Source organism: Phacochoerus africanus, chromosome 15 (genome assembly GCF_016906955.1).
Source record: "Phacochoerus africanus isolate WHEZ1 chromosome 15, ROS_Pafr_v1, whole genome shotgun sequence".
In the NCBI taxonomy this organism is placed as follows: domain Eukaryota; kingdom Metazoa; phylum Chordata; class Mammalia; order Artiodactyla; family Suidae; genus Phacochoerus; species Phacochoerus africanus.
The window spans coordinates 49,614,628-49,634,138 of NC_062558.1; the positions used below are offsets into that span (position 1 = coordinate 49,614,628).

The window sequence follows — 19,511 nt, forward strand, 5'->3', positions numbered from 1 at the left end:
TTTCTGTGATTCCAGCAAGGGGCTCTGTCTCACTTTCCTGATTGTTCTTAGCTCCCAGTAGTTGACTTGACAGGAGACCTGTTGCTTTTCATCTGTCTCACTGATTTATGTTTTTTAAAACATGGCTTGACCCAGAATTAAGTGTGGCCCCGTAGTGAAGGATCTCTTTCCCTCTGTTTCTGTAGCAGTTTTTGGCCAAGTTCAGAAGGGTTGTGTTCATTTTAGTTAAGAATGAGTCGTTGTCAAATGTGGCTTTTGTCAGCCTTGAATTTGGCCGTGTTTGTGATTGAGCACAATTTGCAAAGACCTCCCTGTGCAGGGGTGGGGGCTGTGAGTGGGAAGGGGCAGGTAGGACATGCTCCTTGCCTTCAGGGAGTGGGGGCTTCTGTGCATATTTCAACTACTGTACCTTTTTCATAGTTTATTTATTTATTAAACCCAATGAATTTTATTATATTTGTAGTTATACAACCATCATCACAACCTAATTTTAGAACATTTACATCCAAACCCCCAGCCCATCCCTCCTTGACCCAACCTGTCTCCTTTGGTAACCATAAGTTTTTCAAAGTCTGTGAGTCAGTTTCTGTTCTGCAAATAAGTATCCTTTTTTTAGATTCCACATGTAAGTGATAGCATATGATGTTTATGTCTCACTGTCTAACTTCACTAAGCATGATAATGTCTAGGTCCATCCATGTTGATGCATTCTTTTTTATGACTAAGTAATATTTCTGTGTGTGTGTGTGTGTGTACCACATCTTTATCCACTTCTCTGCTGATGGACATTTAGGCTGCTTCCATGTCTTGGCTATTGTGTGTAGTGCTGCAGCGAACATTGGGGTGCATGTTATCTTTTCAAGTCATGGTTTTCTCTGGGTAGATGCGCAGGAGTGGGATTGCTGGATCATATGGTAGTTCTGTTTTTAGCTTTTGAAGACTCTCCATACTGTTTTCCAGGGTGGTTGCACCAATTTACATTCCCACCAACAGTGTGATAGGTTTCCCTTTTCTCCCCACCCTCTTCATTCAGCATTTACTCTGTGTAGACTTTTCGATGATGGCTGTTCTGGCTGATGTAAGATGGTACCTCATAGTAATTTTGATTTGCATTTTTCTAATAATTAGTGATGTTGAACATCTTGTGGTTTTTTTGGCCATCTGTATGTCTTTGGAGAATTGTCTGTTTAGATCTTCTGCCCATTTTTTGATTGGGTTGTTTGTGTTTTTTTTGGTATTGAGCTGCAGGAAGTGTATATATCTTTGAGATTAATGTCTTATCAGTTGCTTCATTTGCAGATATTTTCTCCCATTCTGTGAGTTGTCCTTACATACACTTTTTTAAATGAAACAAACAAAAAAACCGGAGTTCCCTTTGTGGCGCAGGGGAAACAAATCTGACTAGGAACCATGAGGTTGCGGGTTCGATCCCTGGCCTTGCTCAGTGAAGGATTAAGGATCTGGCATTGCCGTGAGCTGTGGTGTAGGTCACAGACGCAGCTTGGATCTGGTGTTGCTGTGGCTGTGGTGTAGGCCTGCAGCTATGGCTCCCATTTGACCCCTACCCTGGGAACCTCCATATGCCTCGGGTGTGGCCCTAAAAATATAAAAGACAAAAAAAAAAAACCACAAAAAAACTTTCAAGTTATCATAAGATAAAATGTTGATTTTTTTTTTCTCCCTCCTGTATGGTAATTTCTGCTGTTTTGGAGACCTGCTGAAGAAAATGTCTCAGGGACTCAATTTAAAATGTTTGTGCTGTAAATTCTCACCCTCAGTGTCCAGACGGAGCAGCGAAGAGATGAAGCGAGATGTCTCTGCACCTGAGGGTGCGTCGCCTGCCTCCCTCATGGCCATGGGGGCCACATCGCCACAGCTATCCCTGTCCTCCTCTCCCACAGCCTCCGTGACCCCCACTACCCGGAGCCGGATAAGGTAGAGAACAGTTGGTGTAGTTCGCGCATGCCGTTCCTGGCCTTCTGAGAGGCTGTAGGACAGTGGTGGTATTTTCCTTCTTTGAAAATAGTAGGTATTTTCTGATCGAGTCTTTTGTGCCCAGAATTGGGAAAGATGATAAAGAAGTAAAAAAGTAAAAGTGAGAGAGAGAATTATTTTCCCCAAGCAGCTGGTGTTTTTGCTTTTTTTGTGTGTGGGTTTTTTAGTTTTGGTTTTGTAAATTACAGAACAGCTGGGTACAAAAGTAAGTTTAGTGAGACTCGAATTTGGAGTGTGGGTAGGGTGTTGGGGAGGCTGGGAGAGGGGGCCTTGAAGGTATGGGTGAGGGGAGGGGACGTTTGTGGCAGGATCACTGACTCCAGTGGATGTACAGGAAGGATGAACATGATGACGGTGGGATGGGAGTGGATTTCAGACTCTGCCGTGTATTGACTTACAGGTTTGAGGACAAAATGGAGTATTTGGTGTCTCAGACTCAAGTTGTTACTTACCTTTAAAGCTCTGCCTCTCAGGACCAGCCTCTTACAAGAGTGGCCCTGTAAGTGGCAGTATCGGGCAGGCAGGGTGCCGTGAAGAGTTGGCTCACCTTGCCCAGCTGTGCTTGTCCTTGTGTCTGGGGTGATGGGCCGCCTGTAGGTCCTGTGGGTAGAGCACCTACTCTTCTTGGCCCTGACTCAGAAACTGTGACCCTTAGGAAGGCATTTCCTCAGCTTCCTGGTCTTAAAGATGTTACAAGAGACCACCATGAATTCTGGGGGGTTCTTTCCTGCAGCTTCTCATTGTGCCCATAGTATTTACTCTTCTTTAATGCCTTCTAAGCTGTTTCTATGACAAAACAGCCCCTATTAACTAGAGCAGACCCAGTGATTGTAGTAGTTGCTTTTATTTTACTTTTTTTTTAAGGGCTACACCTTCGGCATATGGAAGTTCCCAGGTTAGAGGTCCAATCAGAGCAGGAGTGGCCGGCCTACGCCACAGCCACAGCAATATGGGATCCAAGCTACATACACCATAGCTCATGACAACGGTGGATCCTTAACCCACTGAGCAAAGCCAGGGACCGAACGTGCATCCTCATGGATCCCAGTTGGGTTCATTAACTGCTGAACCACGAAGGGAATTCCTAAAAGTATATTTCTTCAAGGTGGCAGTTTAACTGCATATTGAAATATTTTTATATTTTACTCTTGGCTCTAAGATAAATAAAAATTGGTGCTATTTCAGTGTTCCTCTCAGTTGGAAAAGCTTCAGTTCTATATGTGTGCTCTATGATTTCTTAACCTACTTTTCAGGGTGAATACAGAGAGAACCAGTATGCTAAAGAATGCTAAGCCCCTTGTGACACTGAAACATCTAGAACAGTTACTGGACAGTTAGGTGTGTAGGTGGTGGGGCCAGAGTCTGCACTTCACTTGAGAAATAATCACTGAAAATTAGACCAAACTTTTAAGTGTGTGCTGTCCATCCCATAATAAATGCTAAAGTTCCTTGAGGGACAAGGGCCCTGTGTTGTTCACTGCCCCATGGCCTGGCACAGTGGTGCTGCATAAGGAGGAACTGAATGAATGAGTTTACAGAAAAATTCCATCTTCTATGTAAAGTGACATGCTAATTGCTTATAGTCAGTAAAGAGCATACAACTTGGCAGTAAACACATTTGAGACATTTTATGAATGTTTGTAATGTTTATTGCTGTCTTTTTTTTTTGTCTTTTTAGGGCCGCACCCTTGGCATATGGAGGTTCCCAGGCCAGGGGTGGATCAGAGCTATAACCACCAGCTTACGCCACAGACATAACTACTCAGGAACCGGGCCATATCTAGGACCTACACCACAACTCACGGCAACTCTGGCTCCTTAACCCACTGAGCAAGGGCAGAGATCAAACCTGCGTCCTCATGGATGCTAGTCAGATTTGTTTCTGCTAAGCCATGACAGGAACTCCTTATTGCTGTCTTTTATCTTACCTACTTCCCCCAGTTATAAGCACCTGGAAACCAGGAGCAATTCCTTATAATCCTTCACCTTGCATAACCTTTTCTTTTGTATTTACGTTAAATGATTAAACAAAAAAAACCTAAATGAAGACACAAAAGGTTGGAAATAAAAAGGAGTAAGGTAAGGGAGTTCCTTTGTATGCAGCAGGTTAAAGATCTGGCATTTTCACTGCAGCAGCTCGGATCACTGCTGTGGCATGGATTTGATCCCTGGTCTGGGAACTTCCACATACCATGGGTGCAGCCAAAAAAAAAAAAAGGTAAGATAAAAGTAATGCATAAAGATTAGGAAGGATGAGGATAGAAAGGCAGCTGTGGTGACTTTCAGAGGCTGTAAGTGTCAGTTCAAGCCCTGGAGCATATTCTGTTAGTTGTGAACACACACTGTACTGAGTCTTGGCCAGTTTCCATGTGGATAATGAGTTGAGCCCCGTTCAGATGGCAGAACCCCCTGACAGTGGTGGGTCTGCGAAACCCTTAAACATTGATAGGTAAAAACCAAACAAATGAAGACAGATTGCTGTTAGATGCCTTTGAATATACGTTTGTTGAGATGCAAACCCACACTGTTCTCTTCTGTTTGTTGGACTTCTGGTTTATAACGTTGCTTAAATTAAAAATATTTCAACATGGGTTCCTTATTTTCACTTACCAGGGAAGAAAGGAAGGACCCTCTCTCAGCGTTGGCAAGAGAATATGGAGGATCAAAGAGGAATGCCTTGCTGAAATGGTGTCAGAAGAAAACTGAAGGCTACCAGGTAACCACACGGTTCTTTTGTCCCCCAGGAGCAGCTGCCATTCCAGGTGCTAATGATGCAGCTCACTGAGCAGTGACAAGACCTGTCCTGGGGCTGAGTCTCCCCCAAACTTGGTGGAGTGTCACCTGGATGAAATGTTTCTTACCTTTGCAGGGCAGCTAGTCTTCAAAGTATTCTTATTCAGCTGTTGTAGCACTTTATTTTTTGAGTCTCCAATAAATGTTTTGTTGAGGTCTCATCCAGACTGAGGGCAAAAATTATTTATTTTACTTTAAATTAAGATTTTAATTATTATGTTTCAAGTTTTCTTTGGCTACGTCGTCTTTCATAGCATTTCCTCCTTCCCACTGTGCTGTCTTTATGCCCTGTCATTCCACATATGGATGGTTTTAGAGTCTGCCCTTTCTTCCCCTGTCTCTGTCAGTATCTCTCTCTCTTCTCACTTTTAAAGTAACTGTTTCTTTTTAATTCAGTATAGTTGATGTACAGTATTGTGTTAGTTTCAGGTGTATGGCAAAGTGATTCAGATATATACACATACACACATACATACTGTTGTTTTTTTTTTTTCTTCTTCCTTTGTCTTTTGTCCTTTTAGGGCTGCACCAGTGGCATATGGAGGTTTCCAGGCTAAGAGTCTAATCGGAATTGTTGTTGCTGGCCTATACCACAACCACAGCAATGCCAGATCTGAGCCACATCTGCAGTCTATGCCACAGCTCACAGCTATGCTGGATCATTAAGCCACTGAGCAAGGCCAGGGATCACACCTGCAACGTCATGGTTCCTAGTGGGATTTGTTTCCACTGTGCCACAATGGGAACTCCGATACATACATAATTTTTTTCAAATTCCTTTCCTTTTTTCTTTTTTTTTTTTTGCTTTTTAGGGCCACACCCTAGGCACATGGAAGTTCCCAGGCTAGGGGGTCTAACCAGAGCTGTTGCTGCTGGCCTACATCACAGCCACAGCAACCTCAGATCTGAGCCATGGCTGTGACCTGTACCACAGTTCACGGCAACACCGGATCCTTAACCCACTGATTGAGTCCAGGGATCGAACCCACAACCTCATGGTTCTTAGATTTGTTTCCACTGCGCCACAGCGGGAACTTTATCAAATTCTTTTCCATTTTAAGTTATTATAAGATATTGAATATTGTTCCCTGTGATACATACAGTGGAATATTATTCAGCCCTTAAAAGAAAAACAGTTCTAACATGTTCCACAGCTGGATGAACCTTAAAGACATTATGCTAAATGAAACAGGTCATGCACAGAAGTATAAATATTATATGATTCCACTTATATGAAGTCCCTGGAATAGCCAGATTCATAGTGACTGAAAGTAGTATGGTGTTGCCAGGGGCTGGGGAGCAAGGTGTAGTGGGGAGTTACTGTTTGAAGAGTACAGAGTTTCCGTTATACAAAATGAAGAAGGTTCTGGAAATGGATGCCAGTGATGGCTGTACAATAGTCTAAATATTCTTAATACCACTGAACTGTACACTTACAAGATAATTGCTTAACAAAAGTAAAAGTAAATGATTGAGATACAACTAGATAGAAAATCAGCAAGGACTTACAAGATTTGAACCATATACTATGTATATGAACTATATACTAAGTAGACCTACGTGACATCTATAGAAGACTGTATCCAACAGCAGCACAATGTGCATTCTTCTTGGATACACACAGCACGTTCAGGATAGATGGTATAATGAGTAATAAAACAAGTCTCACTACTTTTTATTTAAAAAAATTTTTTTGAGTTCCCGTCGTGGCGCAGTGGTTAACGAATCCGACTAGGAACCATGAGGTTGTGGGTTTGGTCCCTGCCCTTGCTCAGTGGGTTAACGATCTGGCGTTGCCGTGAGCTGTGGTGTAGGTTGCAGATGCGGCTCGGATCCCGCGTTGCTGTGGCTCTGGCGTAGGCGGGTGGCTACAGCTCCGATTCGACCCCTAGCCTGGGAACCTCCATATGCTGCAGGAGCGGCCCAAGAAATAGCAAAAAGACAAAAAATAAAAAATAATAAAAATAAAAAAATTTTTTTAAGTTTATATGACTTTTATTTTTTCCATTATAGTTGACTTATCACTACATTTTAAAAGCTTGAGGAGTCCCCATCGTGACACAGTGGAAACAAATCCAACCAGAAACCATAAGGTTGCAGATTCGATCCCTTGCCTTGTTCAGTGGGTTAAGGATTGAGAGCTGCTGTGTAGGTCGCAGACTTGGCTCAGATCTGGCATTGCTGTGGCTGTGGCGTAGGCTGGCAGCTGTAGCTCCGGCTAGACCCTTAGCCTGGGAACCTCCATATGCTGCAGGTGTGACCCTAAAAAACAATAAAATACAATAAAAGCTTGAAATTATACAGAAAAATTTAAATTAATAACAGGAGGAAAAATCACGGCATTACAAAACTGGGAGGAGTTGAAAAGCAGCTCTCAGAGGGAACTTCATAGCTATGAATGTCTATTTTTTTTTGTCTTTGGTCTTTTTTTTTGGTTGTTGTTGTTGTTGCTATTTCTTGGGCCGCTCCTGAGGCATATGGAGGTTCCCAGGCTAGGGGTCGAATCGGAGCTGTAGCCACCCGCCTACGCCAGAGCCACAGCAACGCGGGATCCGAGCCGCATCTGCAACCTACACCACAGCTCACGGCAACGCCGGATCGTTAACCCACTGAGCAAGGGCAGGGACCAAACCCGCAACCTCATGGTTCCTAGTCGGATTTGTTAACCACTGCACCACGACGGGAACTCCTGAATGTCTACTTTTAAAAAGAAGAGAAGTATCAAATCAGTGATCTAACCTTTCACCTGAAGCAAGTAGAAGAAGAGCAGACCAAGCGTAAAACAATCAGGAGAAGGAAATAATAAAGACTAAAGCAGGGAGTTCCCGTCGTGGCGCAGTGGTGAACGAATCCGACTAGGAACCATGAGATTTCGGGTTCGGTCCCTGCCCTTGCTCAGTGGGTTAAGGATCTGGCATTGCCGTGAGCTGTGGTGTAGGTTGCAGACGCGGCTCGGATCCCTCGTTGCTGTGGCTCTGGCGTAGGCTGGTGGCTACAGCTCCGATTCGACCCCTAGCCTGGGAATCTCCATATGCCGAGGGAGCGGCCCAAAGAAATAGCAAAAAGACAAAAACAAAACAAAACAAAACAAAAAAAAGACTAAAGCAGAAATAGAGGGAATAGAAGGATCAGTAGAGAAGGTCAGTGAAACCGGAGTTGGTTTTGTTTTTCCTTTTTTTTGTCTTTTTAGGGCAGCACCTGCGACGTATGGAGGTTCCCAGGCTAGGGGTTGAATTGGAGCTGTAGCTGCCAGCCACAGACACAGCCACAGCCACAGCCACAGCAATACCAGATCTGAGCTGTGTCTGCGACCTACACCACAGGTCATAGCAATGCCGGATCCTTGACCCACTGAGCAAGGCCAGGGATGGAACCTGTGTCCTCATGGAAACAATCAGATTCGTTTCTGCAGAGCCACGACGGGAACTCCAAAGTTGGTTTTTTGAAAAGATCAGCAAATCTACAAACCTTTAGCTAAAGAAGGGAAAAGAAGAGGCTAAAATTACTAGAATCAGTAATACAAGAGGGGACATTACTAATGACCTTATAGAAATGAAAAGGATTAAAAGGGAATACTGTGAACAATACACCAGTACATTGCATAACCTAGATGAAATGGACAGATTCCTCAAAATACACAAACTATCAAAATTGACTCAAGAAGAAAGAAAATCTGAATAGACCTAAAGCAACTAGAGAAACTGAATTAGTAATCAAAAAACTTTCAACAAAGAAAAGCCCAGGACCAGATGGCTTCACTGGTGAATTCCACCAAACGTTTAAAGGAAGAATTAATATTAATCTTTCTCGCTTTCTTCCAAAAATAGAATTGAGAACATTTCCAAATTCATTCTGTGAGGCCAGTATTTCTGCTTTGCTAAGCCAGAAAAAGACATCACAAGTAAGGAAAACTACAGACCAGTATTCCTTCTGCAGAAATCCTCAATAAAATACTGACAAGCAGAGTCCAGCAATAAAAAGAAATGTGCACCATGACCAAGTGGGATTTATTCCAGGAATGCAGAGTTGGTTCAACATATGAAAATGAATCAAAGTAATATAGCATGTCATGGAAAAGGGGGGAAAAAACCCACAAAATCATCTCAGTGGATGCAGGAAAAAGTATTTGACAAAATTCAAAACCCATTCATGATAAAAACACTTGACAAACTTGGAATAGGCAGGAACCTGAGAACGGGTATCTATAAAAAACCCACACCTACCATCATACTTCGTAGTAGGAGACTAGGTGCTTTCCCCCAGAGTCCGACCAGGAAAGAGTATCCACTCTTACCACTTCCATCGGACATTTTACTGGAAGTTTGCTCTGGGTAAGTTGGGCAAGAGAAAGAAAGGAAAGGCACTCAAAAGGAAGAAGTAATACTATGTCTGTCTATCTATGACATGATTGCTGCCTAGAAAACCTTCAAGAATTCACATAAAAAGCTTCTGGAGCTAGTAAGTCCAGCGGGGTAGCAGGATACAAGGCCAGTGTGAAAATCACTTGCATTTCTACATACTAGCAATTGAAATTCCCAAAATGAACTTGACTACATTTCCATTTATAATAGCATAATGAATAAAAGACTTAGAAATAAATTTATCCAAAGGGACACAAGGCTTGTACACTGAAAACTACAAAACACGTGGAAAAAAATTAAAATCTAAGTAAATGGAGAGCTCCTTTGTTCATGATTTGGAAGTTTTGCTATGTGGGTGAATCTTGAACTGTTCTGCCAAGTGAAAGACACCAAATGTAAAACTCTGGCCTGAGAGACCTCAGTGCTCCGTGCCTGAAAGTGGGGTGACTGCTACCCCAGCTTTGCGGACAGCACAGACATCAGTGCAGGTGGATCCCAGTTTGATCTAGGGCTGAAATCGCAAACAAATTAATAAACCCTTAATGTTTTTCCTTTATGTCATTTTTTTATTGAGAAATACTTAAGATACAGTCCTTGCACTTAAAAATGTACATTTTCATGTAATCACAGAGTTGTGCAGCTATCACCACAATCAGTTTTAGAGTGTATTCATCAGTCTGGAAGGGAGTCTTGTGTTTGTGCCTATTAGGAGGCAGCTGTGGGGCTACTTCCTATCCCCATAGCTGTGCCTGTTCTGGATGTTACACGGCCTGAGCCCCTTGGGACAGCTTCTTCCATCCAGCATCATGTTTTCATGGTTTGTCTGTGTTGTAGCAAGTCCTTCGTATGCCACTCCTTCTTAGGACTGAACAGAATTCTGCTGAGCCATGAGTTCCCATCGTGGCTCAGCAGTAACCAGCCCAACTAGTATCCATGAGGACTCAGGTTTAACCCCTGGCCTCTCTCAGCGGGTTAAGGATCCGATGTTGCCGTAAGCTATGGTATAGGTCGAAGATGTGGCTTGGATCTGGCGTTGCTGTGGCTGTGGTGTAGGCTGGCAGCTGCAGCTCCAGTTGGACCCCTAGCTTAGGAACTTCCGTGTGCCAAGGGTGTGGCCCTAAAAAGACCAAAAAAAAAAAAAATGCATTTCACTGGGTGGAAGTCCCACTTTGGTTGTCCCTCTGCTAAAGGGTGTTTGGTTGTCGTGGCTGTCACAGGTGATTCTGCTGTGTACCCTGTGTAGGAGGTTTTGCATGGACCTAAGTGATTTTTCTCATTCACCTTCCATCTTCTACCTGGCTGCCAGAGTGCTTTGAAATTGTGATCTGGTTATTTCTCTTTAAACTGCTTCTCCTTTGCATTTGGTTAAAGCTCCAAATCCTTAGTGTGGAGAACAGGACCCCTTACATTTGGCCTGGCCCTTGTGTAGTCTTGCTTGCTCTTCAGCACTCTCACCGTGTCCCCTTCCATCCGGGGAGTGCCTGCTCCTTCAGCTTCCGTGTCAGCATCTGTGCAGAATTTCGGATTGCTTTTGCCGGCTGCACCTCACAAGGACGCTTCCCTCATGTGTGATCCCCCCAGCCCCTGCTCCAGATCCCAGGGAGCCTAGTTTTCCCTTGACTTGAGCCCAGTCCAGGGCAAAGTGCTTTACAAATTTCAGGGCCTATTTTGGGGAGTCTTGGTATCTACGGTTCATTTTCCCTGTGTTATAGAACTCTGTAGGGTGTATTCCAAGGGTACTGACATTGTCAGTTTGCGGATGTGTCTTCCTTTCGAGATGATAAGCTCCCTATAGGGCCCATCTTTGCCATCCAGCATCCAGCAGAAGGCCCTGCATGTGGCAAAGCAGCATGACTGAGCTGTATGTTGAATGTCATGGGTACCTTGGAGGTTCATTGTTAGAACTGTGGTTCTCAAGCTTGTATGTAAAACCCATGAAGAGTGTAGGAAGAGTACAGATGACCCTTCAAGATTTGTGATCTGAGAGATGCAGACTCTGGAATCTGTGTTTTTATAAGCGTTGCAGTTGGTCCATAGACGCCACTGTGAGAATCACACATGGAGTAGTGATTAAGACATGGCTCTTGAGTGTCAGGTAAGGTTTGAGTGTCAGCTCTGCCTCTTACTTCGTGACCTTTTGCAAATTACCTAGCCTCTCTGGGCGTCAGTTTCCTCCTCTGTAAAATGGAGGCTTAAATGAGATAGTCATGAACATTTTCTAGCATATGCTACACGTTTAATAGATTTTGAACGTATTGTTTTTCTGTGTTATTTGGTGTCATCTTGTAACATAAGCTTTAAATTTTCCGAGACCACTACTTAAATTGAGTAATTTTAGATGATTAGAAAGTACCTCTCAGAGTTCCTGTTGTGGCACAGCAGAAACGAATCCTTCTAGTACCCATGAGGATGTGGGTTTGATCCCTGACCTTGCTCAGTGGGTCGGGGATCCGACGTTGCTGTGACCTGTGGTGTAGGTCGCAGACTTGGCTTGGATCCCACGTTGCTGTGGCTCTGATGTAAGTTGGCAACTGTAGCTCCAATTAGATCCCTAGCCTGAGAACTTTCATAAACCATGGGTGCAGCCCTAAAAAGCAAAAAAAAAAAAAAAAAAAGTTTCCTCTCCTTTGGTTATGGAGCCTCACCATGTGTCAATTTGATTAATTAAGTAACAGGTTGATTGAGATAATTCAGGCATTAAATCGAAGATTTAACTAATGTCTCTTGGTTCCTTCCCACTTAACTTTTCTGATTGTGTGATTTTAAGGTACATTGTATTAGGCTAAAAAAACCACAAATCAGTTCCTTAAGAAGCTCAATTAATAATTTTAGGGGTTTTTTTTTTTTTTTATTAATTGGGTACTTACTACACAAGAGGAAGTGTAATGCAAAACAGAAATGGTTAACCATACATAAATAGAAACCTTTTTGTACGTTGGACAATCTTGTGCTACAGACCCACCCCCTCCCTTCCTTACTTCCTATGGACACTTCTCTAATGATGTCTACATAGAGCTTTTGTGTTTGTCTGGCTTTTGTTTCCTGTGAGACTGATATCTGTTTTGCTGTTTAAAAGTAGATAGGATGCTGGTTCTTTTATTTCAAGGTCTGTGAGTTAAAATTGGACATAATTTTATATGCATAATCTTTTTAAGCTGAAAGATATATCTGATAGAGCCCTTAATTTGTCAAGAGCCACGTAAGAAGTGCCAGAGCCCTTTCCTTATCTAGCTGTAAGTACGGATGAACGTACCCGTCCTTCGAAGCCAGCAGTGTGGGACCAGTCCCTTGGTCTGTGGCTTCTCACAGTCAGCAAAAGAGGGCGGGCTATGACACTCACTAGAGCAGGGGCTGGTACGTGACACTTAGCACATTCTCCACTCTCAAGCCTCAAGCACATCAATAATGTTGAGGAGCTGTCTAATCAATGGAGATAGATTCTCTGAACTCATATCATCTTCCTCTGACTCTCCGAAGAGTCATCCTAAAATAATTGTACTAATCACTGTAATTTCATTAACCATCCATTACAGAGCAAGCCTTTGTGAGTTTGGGTTTTATCTGACAAATACATTTTTCTCTTTTAAATTGCACCCTGCTACCAATTATTCACTGAAGTTTTAGAATACTAGAATATTACCATTGAAGGGGACTTGATGATCTGAGTTACTGTCAAGTTTACAAATGTGGGACTGAACCCTCCATGGATAAATAACCCCCTCAAGGCTATGCCATGAGTTTGTGGCATCACAGATAACCTTTACAACTGTTGCCATAAGGATCAAGTTTTCTTCTTCTTCTTCTTTTTTTTTTTTGTCCTTTTGCCATTTCTTGGGCTGCTCCTGCAGCATATGGAGGTTCCCAGACTAGGGATTGAATCGGAGCTGTAGCCGCTGGCCCACGCCAGAGCCACAGCAACAAAGGATCTGAGCCGCATCTGCGACCTACACCATAGCTCACGGCAACGCCGGATCATTAACCCACTGAGCAAGGCCAGGGATTGAACCTACAACCTCATGGTTCCTAGTCGGATTCGTTAACCTCTGAGCCACATCGGGAACTCCTTTTTTTTTTTTTTTTTTTAAATCAGTGCCTCAGCTTGTATACAGTTGTATTTTAAAATTATTATTATTATTTTGGTCTTTTTGCCTTTCCTAGGGCCGCTCCTGCAGCATATGGAGGTTCCCAGCCTAGAGGTCTAACCAGAGCTGTAGCTGCCGGCCTACACCACAGCCACAGCAACACGGGATCCAAGCTGTGTCTGCAACCTACACCACAGTTCACGGCAATGCCGGATCCTTAACCCACTGAACAAGGCCAGGGATCAAACCTGCAACCTCATGGTTCCTAGTCGAATTCGTTAACCACTAAGCCACGACGGGAACTCCTTAAAATTAATTTAAATGGAGTTCCTGTTGTGGCTCAGCTCTTGAAGAACCTGACATAGTATCCATAAGGATGCAAGTTCGATCCCTGTCTTGCTCATTGGGTTAAGGCTCCTGTGCTGCTGTAAGCTGCGGAGCAGGTTGCAGATGCAGCTTGGATCTGTTGTGGCTGTGGCTGCCGCATAGGCTGGCAGCCACAGCTCCAATTCGACCCCTACCCCGGGAACTTCCATGTGCCCCCCCATGTGCCCCAGGTGTGGCCATAAAAAGAAAAACTAACAAAATAAATAAAATTAATTTATATATATAATTTACTCGAATAATTTTTCAGTGTTCTGAAGAGAAGTGATGCTCTGCTGCTATTTCATCACCTCTGTACATTCTGCTTCCCCCAAGCAGCTCCTCCAGTTCTTTGGCCTTTAGGGATCGACAGTATAAGATTGATAGCATGAGTGTAACCAGGTAATAAGGAAGATAACTAATACTTTCAGTATACTTTTCTTTGGTTCTAAATTTTATATTTAACAGTTTCTGTTGTACCATTGTTTTCTTGTTCCAGGAAAATCTAATTGAATACAATCAAGGAGCCTCTAAAGGTTAATTTAAGAAAGCTTTATTTTGAAATCTCATTGTTTTCTGACAAAATGCCAGGCCAAGAGATGGATTAGTTAATCCAAAGGATAATGAAATCACTTAATCTAGTACAAAATAGTTTTAATAAATGGGCAAAAGCTTTTAGTATTGCCTGAGGTAATTTAATCTCAGACATTAAGAATGCACAGTTTTATTGAGGGATTTGTTCATTAGTGCTTGTATTGAAGAAGAAAAGATTGTATGATTCTTAGTGGAGGTTAGTGGAATCAGAAGAATTGATGGACTTCATAGTTTAAAAGGGATGTTTTTATGTGCTTGCTTTACTTGTGTTCTAGCAATTTTTCCTAAGGTAAAAATAACCTTATTAGAGTTCTCGTTGGGCTCAGCAGGTTAAGAACCCAACATAGTGTCTGTGAGGATGTAGATTTGTTTCCTGGCCTCACTCAGTGGGTTAAGGATCTGGTGTTGCCGCAGACTGTGTCATAGGTTGCAGACGCAGCTCGGATTCAGTGTTGCCGTGGCTGTGGTGTAGGCCTGCAGTTCCAGCTCTATTTTGACCCCTAGCCTGGGAACTTCCATATGCCACAAGTGCAGCCCTAAAAACAACAGTTAACTTACCAAATACATACTAAGCTCTGTGCCAACAAGTATGCTGGCTATTGAAGCAGAAATCGGGAAATAGAAAGGTACTTCCTATTTGAGGAAGCTTGTGGATGAGTCAGTAAAATATGCGTCAATAATTAAAACTTAGTATAGATTTCTGTATATGGTTATGATAGATTATCAGATGAAACTCTGCTGAGAACTTCTGTTTTGTTTAAAATATAAATATAAATATGTATATATAAAAATGTGTGTGTGTGTCTTGGTTAGGCACTGGGGACTAACCAAGACAGCTAGGTCAAATTTGGCAGAAGCCAAAATTGCAGAGAGTAAGAAATCACACTGAGTTGAGCTCCTATTTAGGCTGCCCTTTTCAGTTCCTGGAGTGATTGCCAGCTCCTGGCATGGGGCAGAGACCAAACAGAAAGTGGTGATCTAGAGCTTGTTTCAGAGTTACTGAGGAGGAAAACTAAAATTTGAATTTGGAGCTACTTAGAAGGCAGCTGAGACTTGAGGGTCCTACCTAAATCCCGGGGAGGAGACCATCTTAGTGTAGCGAGCTTTTGTCCTCGAGGTATTTGTCACATGCTCAGATGTGTAGAGATGGACTTGGAGAAATTCACCAGAAAGATGCCTCCAAGAGGATAAAAACTTTAGCACAGCTTTTGTTCTTCTGGTACTAAAGAGACAAAAATCAGGAGTCCAAGGCCAGCCAAGGAGCAGTGACCCTGGCAGACACTCTGGGAGTTCAGTAGAGACCTCAAAAGAACTGTGTCTTACAAAAGAAGATTGGCTGGAAGAGGCTAGCTTGAAATTCAGCTTCAGAACTTCTACCCGCTTCGTCAAGGTGATCAACTGCCAGAAGAAACCTAAAACCTCTCTGTAGGGAGATGACATCATCCAGCCCTTTACACTTGGATACCCAGTGTCTTGCATTATATCAGAATTACCAGACATGCCAGTAAACATGATCAAATGACTGAAAATCAATGGAAATAATGAGTAATTAGGGGCAAAGTCAGGTGGTCTAGATACTGGAACTCTGAGATGAAGCCTTTAAAATAACTGATTGATGTGTTTAAGAAAATAGATGAAGAGATAGAAGATTTTACCAGAGAATCGGCGTCTATAAGATAGAATCAGCTGGAAATTTTAGAATTAAAAAATATAATTGCTGAAATTAGGAACTCCAATACACGCATTTAACAACATGCTAGATACAATAAAGATTTGTGAATTGTAGACTCTGCAATGAAGCACTGAGAGATGAAAAGTTGAAAAATACATAAGAAGGTGTCATAGACATGGAGTATAGTAGACTGTTTAACAGTGTTATTAGGGTCCTGGGAGAAGAGGGAAGGACAGGAGTGTCATAGTAAAACTGCCAGGGAGTTCCTTCCCATCATGGCTCAGCAGAAACGAATCTGACTAGTATCCATGAGGATGCAGGTTCAATCCCTGGCCTCAGTGGGTTAAGGATCCAGCATTGCTGTGAGCTGTGGCGTAGGTTGCAGACACAGCTCAGATCTGGTGTTGCTTTGGCTGTGGCATAGGCTAGCACCTACAGCTCCAATTCGATCCCTAGCCTGGGAACCTCCATATGCCATGGGTGTGGCCCTAAAAAGACCAAAAAAAAAAAAAAAAAAAAAACCTGCCAAAAATGAAAGTCAATGAAAAAAATCATAAAATAGAGAAAAAAGATATTAGCTTCAGAGGAGTAATAAGACTGACAACTTCTCAGTAGATCAACGAAAGCAATTTATCATCAATGGGCCCACTCTGAAAGAAAAAAAGAAAATTCTTTTAGCAGAAAAGAATTAACCCCATAAGGAAACAAAATTACAGAAGGAGTAAGTATATGGGTAAAATAAATGAATATTGACTGCAGTATAAAAAAATGTCTTATTTAATAGATGCAAACTATTGTGTTTGGAGTGGATAATCAGTGAGATCCTGCTATATAGCACTGGAAAACTATATCTAATCACTTATGATGGAGCATGATGGAAGAAAATGTGAGAAAAAGAATGTATATATGTATGTGTGACTGGCTCTCTTTGCTGTACTGTAGAAACTTGACAGAACACTGTAAACCAGGTATAATGGAAAAAATAAAAATCATTTTTAGAAAGAATTTGAGATGATCAGATGAAAATATTATATATACAATGGATAAACAACAAGGCCCTACTGTGTACACAGGGAACTATATTACTATCCTATAATAAACCATAATAGAAAAGAAGAGGGGAAAAAAAGATATATTTGGTTTAAAATATAAAACAAAAATGGCTGTAAAGGTCAGTAGAGCAGTGAATATAATTAAAATGTTGTAAGGTCTTTGTATTGTTCAGAAAGTTATAAAATTCCTAATTTTTGGTAGATATTAATAAGTTAAGGGTCACATACTATGAATCTCTAGGTCTGCAGTATCCAGTAGAGTAGCCATTGACTGCATACAGTTAATGAGCACTTAAAATGTAGCCCATCCAAATTGAAATGTGCTGTGGTTGTAAAACATAGATCAGGTTTTTAGTATGCGGGGAAAAAGAATGTAAAACATCTCATTTAAAAATATTGATACAGTTGGGAGTTCCTGTCGTGGCACAGTGGTTAATGAATCCAACTAGGAACCATGAGGTTGCAGGTTTGATCCCTGGCCTCGCTCAGTGGGTTGAGGATCTGGCATTGCTGTGAGCTGTGGTGTAGGTTGCAGACGTGGCTCGGATCTGGTGTTGCTGTGGCTCTGGTGTAGGCCAGCAGCTGTAGCTCCGATTCGACCCCTGGCCTGGGAACTTCCATGTGGCATGGGTGTGGCCCTAAAAAAAAAGACAAAAAAAAATACTGATACAGGAGTTCCTTTGTGGCTCAGTAGGTTAAGGATCTGGCATTGTCACTGCAGCAGCTCAGGTTGCTGTGGTGGTGTGGATTCGATGCCTGGCCCAGGAATTTCCACATGCCACAACCATGGCCAAAAAATAAATTACAAAAAATGAAAATATTGATACTGAAAAAATAAATAGAAAAACTAAGATAATTGACACATATGAAATTATCATTTTAAGTATATTAGAGTGAATAAAATATATATCTTTTTTACCTTTAAAAACAGAGTTGCTAGAATATTTTTTCTTTTTTCGTTCTTTTATTTTTGGCCACACCTGAGGCATGTGGAAGTTCCTGGGCCAGGGATAGAACTAGCGCCAGCACAGTGACCCAAGCCACTGCAGTGACAATGCTGGATTTTTAACCTGCTGAGCCACAAGAGAACTCCTAGAAAAATTTTAATTATATTATTGGTAACAACTAAAACAATAATAAAAAATGGAAAATTAGGAGGTTAATAGAGGAGGGAGAAAAGAGTAATAATAAATACTTGATTAATACTGAAGAAGGCAGGAGAGGAGAGAAAAAGAACAAAGCACTAAGGACAAAGAAGTAAATTTAAACCCAGGTATGTTACAATTGCGTTATGTGTACATGGGCTTAGTATTACAGTTAAAAGACCAATTTTTAGATTATTAACAACAAACCCAATGCTGTTTTGCATACAGGAGCTACACTTTAACTGGATAGATTGAAGGTAAAAAGAATGGGAAAAGATACACTGTGCAAACACTGGTCAAAATTTGGGAAAGCAGAGTTCCTGTCATGGCTCAGTAGAAATGAATCTGACTGATATCTATAAGGACACAAGTTCAATTACTGGCCTCGCTAAGTAGGTTAAGGATCCAGTGTTTCTGTGAGCTGTGGTGTAGGTCACAGATGTGGCTTAGATCTGGTGTTGCTGTGACTGTGGTGTAGGCTAGTGGCTATAGCTCTGATTTGACCCCTAGCCTGGGAACCTCCATATGCCGTATGTGCAGCCTTAAAAAGACCAAAAAAAAAAAAAAAAATGGGAAAGCTATACTTACGCATTTCATTATGAGGTTCACAGTCTTTTTTTTTTTTTTAAGCACTGCACCAACAGTATATGGAGGTTCCCAGGCTAGGGGTCTAATCGGAGCTGTAGCTGCCAGCCTGTGCCAGAGCCACAGCAACACAGGATCCAAGCCACGTCTTCGACCTCCACCACTACACCATAGTTCACGGCAATGCCAGATCCTAAACCCACTGAGCGAGGCCAGGGTTTGAACCCCTGTCCTTATGGACATTAGTTGGGTTCATTAACCACTAAGCCATGATGGGAACTCCGAGGTTCCCAATCTTGGTAAGAGTTAAGACATGATGAAGCCCAGATATTCATCAAGTGGATAGATAGGAATTCTCATTGTGGCTCAGCGGGTTGACCAAACTAGTATCCATGAGGATGCGTGTTCAGTCCCTGGCCTCACTCAGTGGGTTAAAGGATATAGCATTGCTGTGAGCTATGGTGTAGGCTGGCAGCTGCAGCTCCGATTCAACCCCTGACTTGGGAACTTCCATATGCCATGGGTGCAACCCTAAAAAGACAAAGTGAGTGGATAAATAATTGTGGTATAGAGTACTGTATGGTATAGAAACAAAAAAGAACAGGGGGAATCACAGGAGGCTTTTAGGGGGGAATCACAGGAGGCTTTCTTTTTGAAAAATGAAAAAAATATGAATTCCATCATATTTTCTACACAGACAATTTTTCCATCAGTGACTAAAAACAGTTTTAATTCTTCCTTTATAATCTAGATGTCTTTTATTCCATTTTCTTTCCTTATTGTACTGGCTAGAAACTAAAATAACAATATTGAATAGTAGTGGTGGGAGCAGATATCTTGATCTTGTTATTAGAGTTAGGGCAGGGCTC

General features: G+C 42.1%; 1 protein-coding gene across 4 annotated transcripts in view; it reads left to right on the forward strand.

Moving 5' to 3' along the window:
* The window catches only part of SPECC1L (sperm antigen with calponin homology and coiled-coil domains 1 like), a 132,167-nt gene that overhangs the window by 87,675 nt on the left and 24,981 nt on the right, over nt 1–19,511 (forward strand). For all 4 annotated transcript variants that reach the window (XM_047762462.1, XM_047762461.1, XM_047762460.1 and 1 more), the window contains 2 exons: nt 1,779–1,935; nt 4,609–4,711. In XM_047762462.1, the coding sequence (XP_047618418.1) occupies nt 1,779–1,935; nt 4,609–4,711 (260 nt within the window). The remainder of the gene's footprint in view (nt 1–1,778; nt 1,936–4,608; nt 4,712–19,511) is intronic.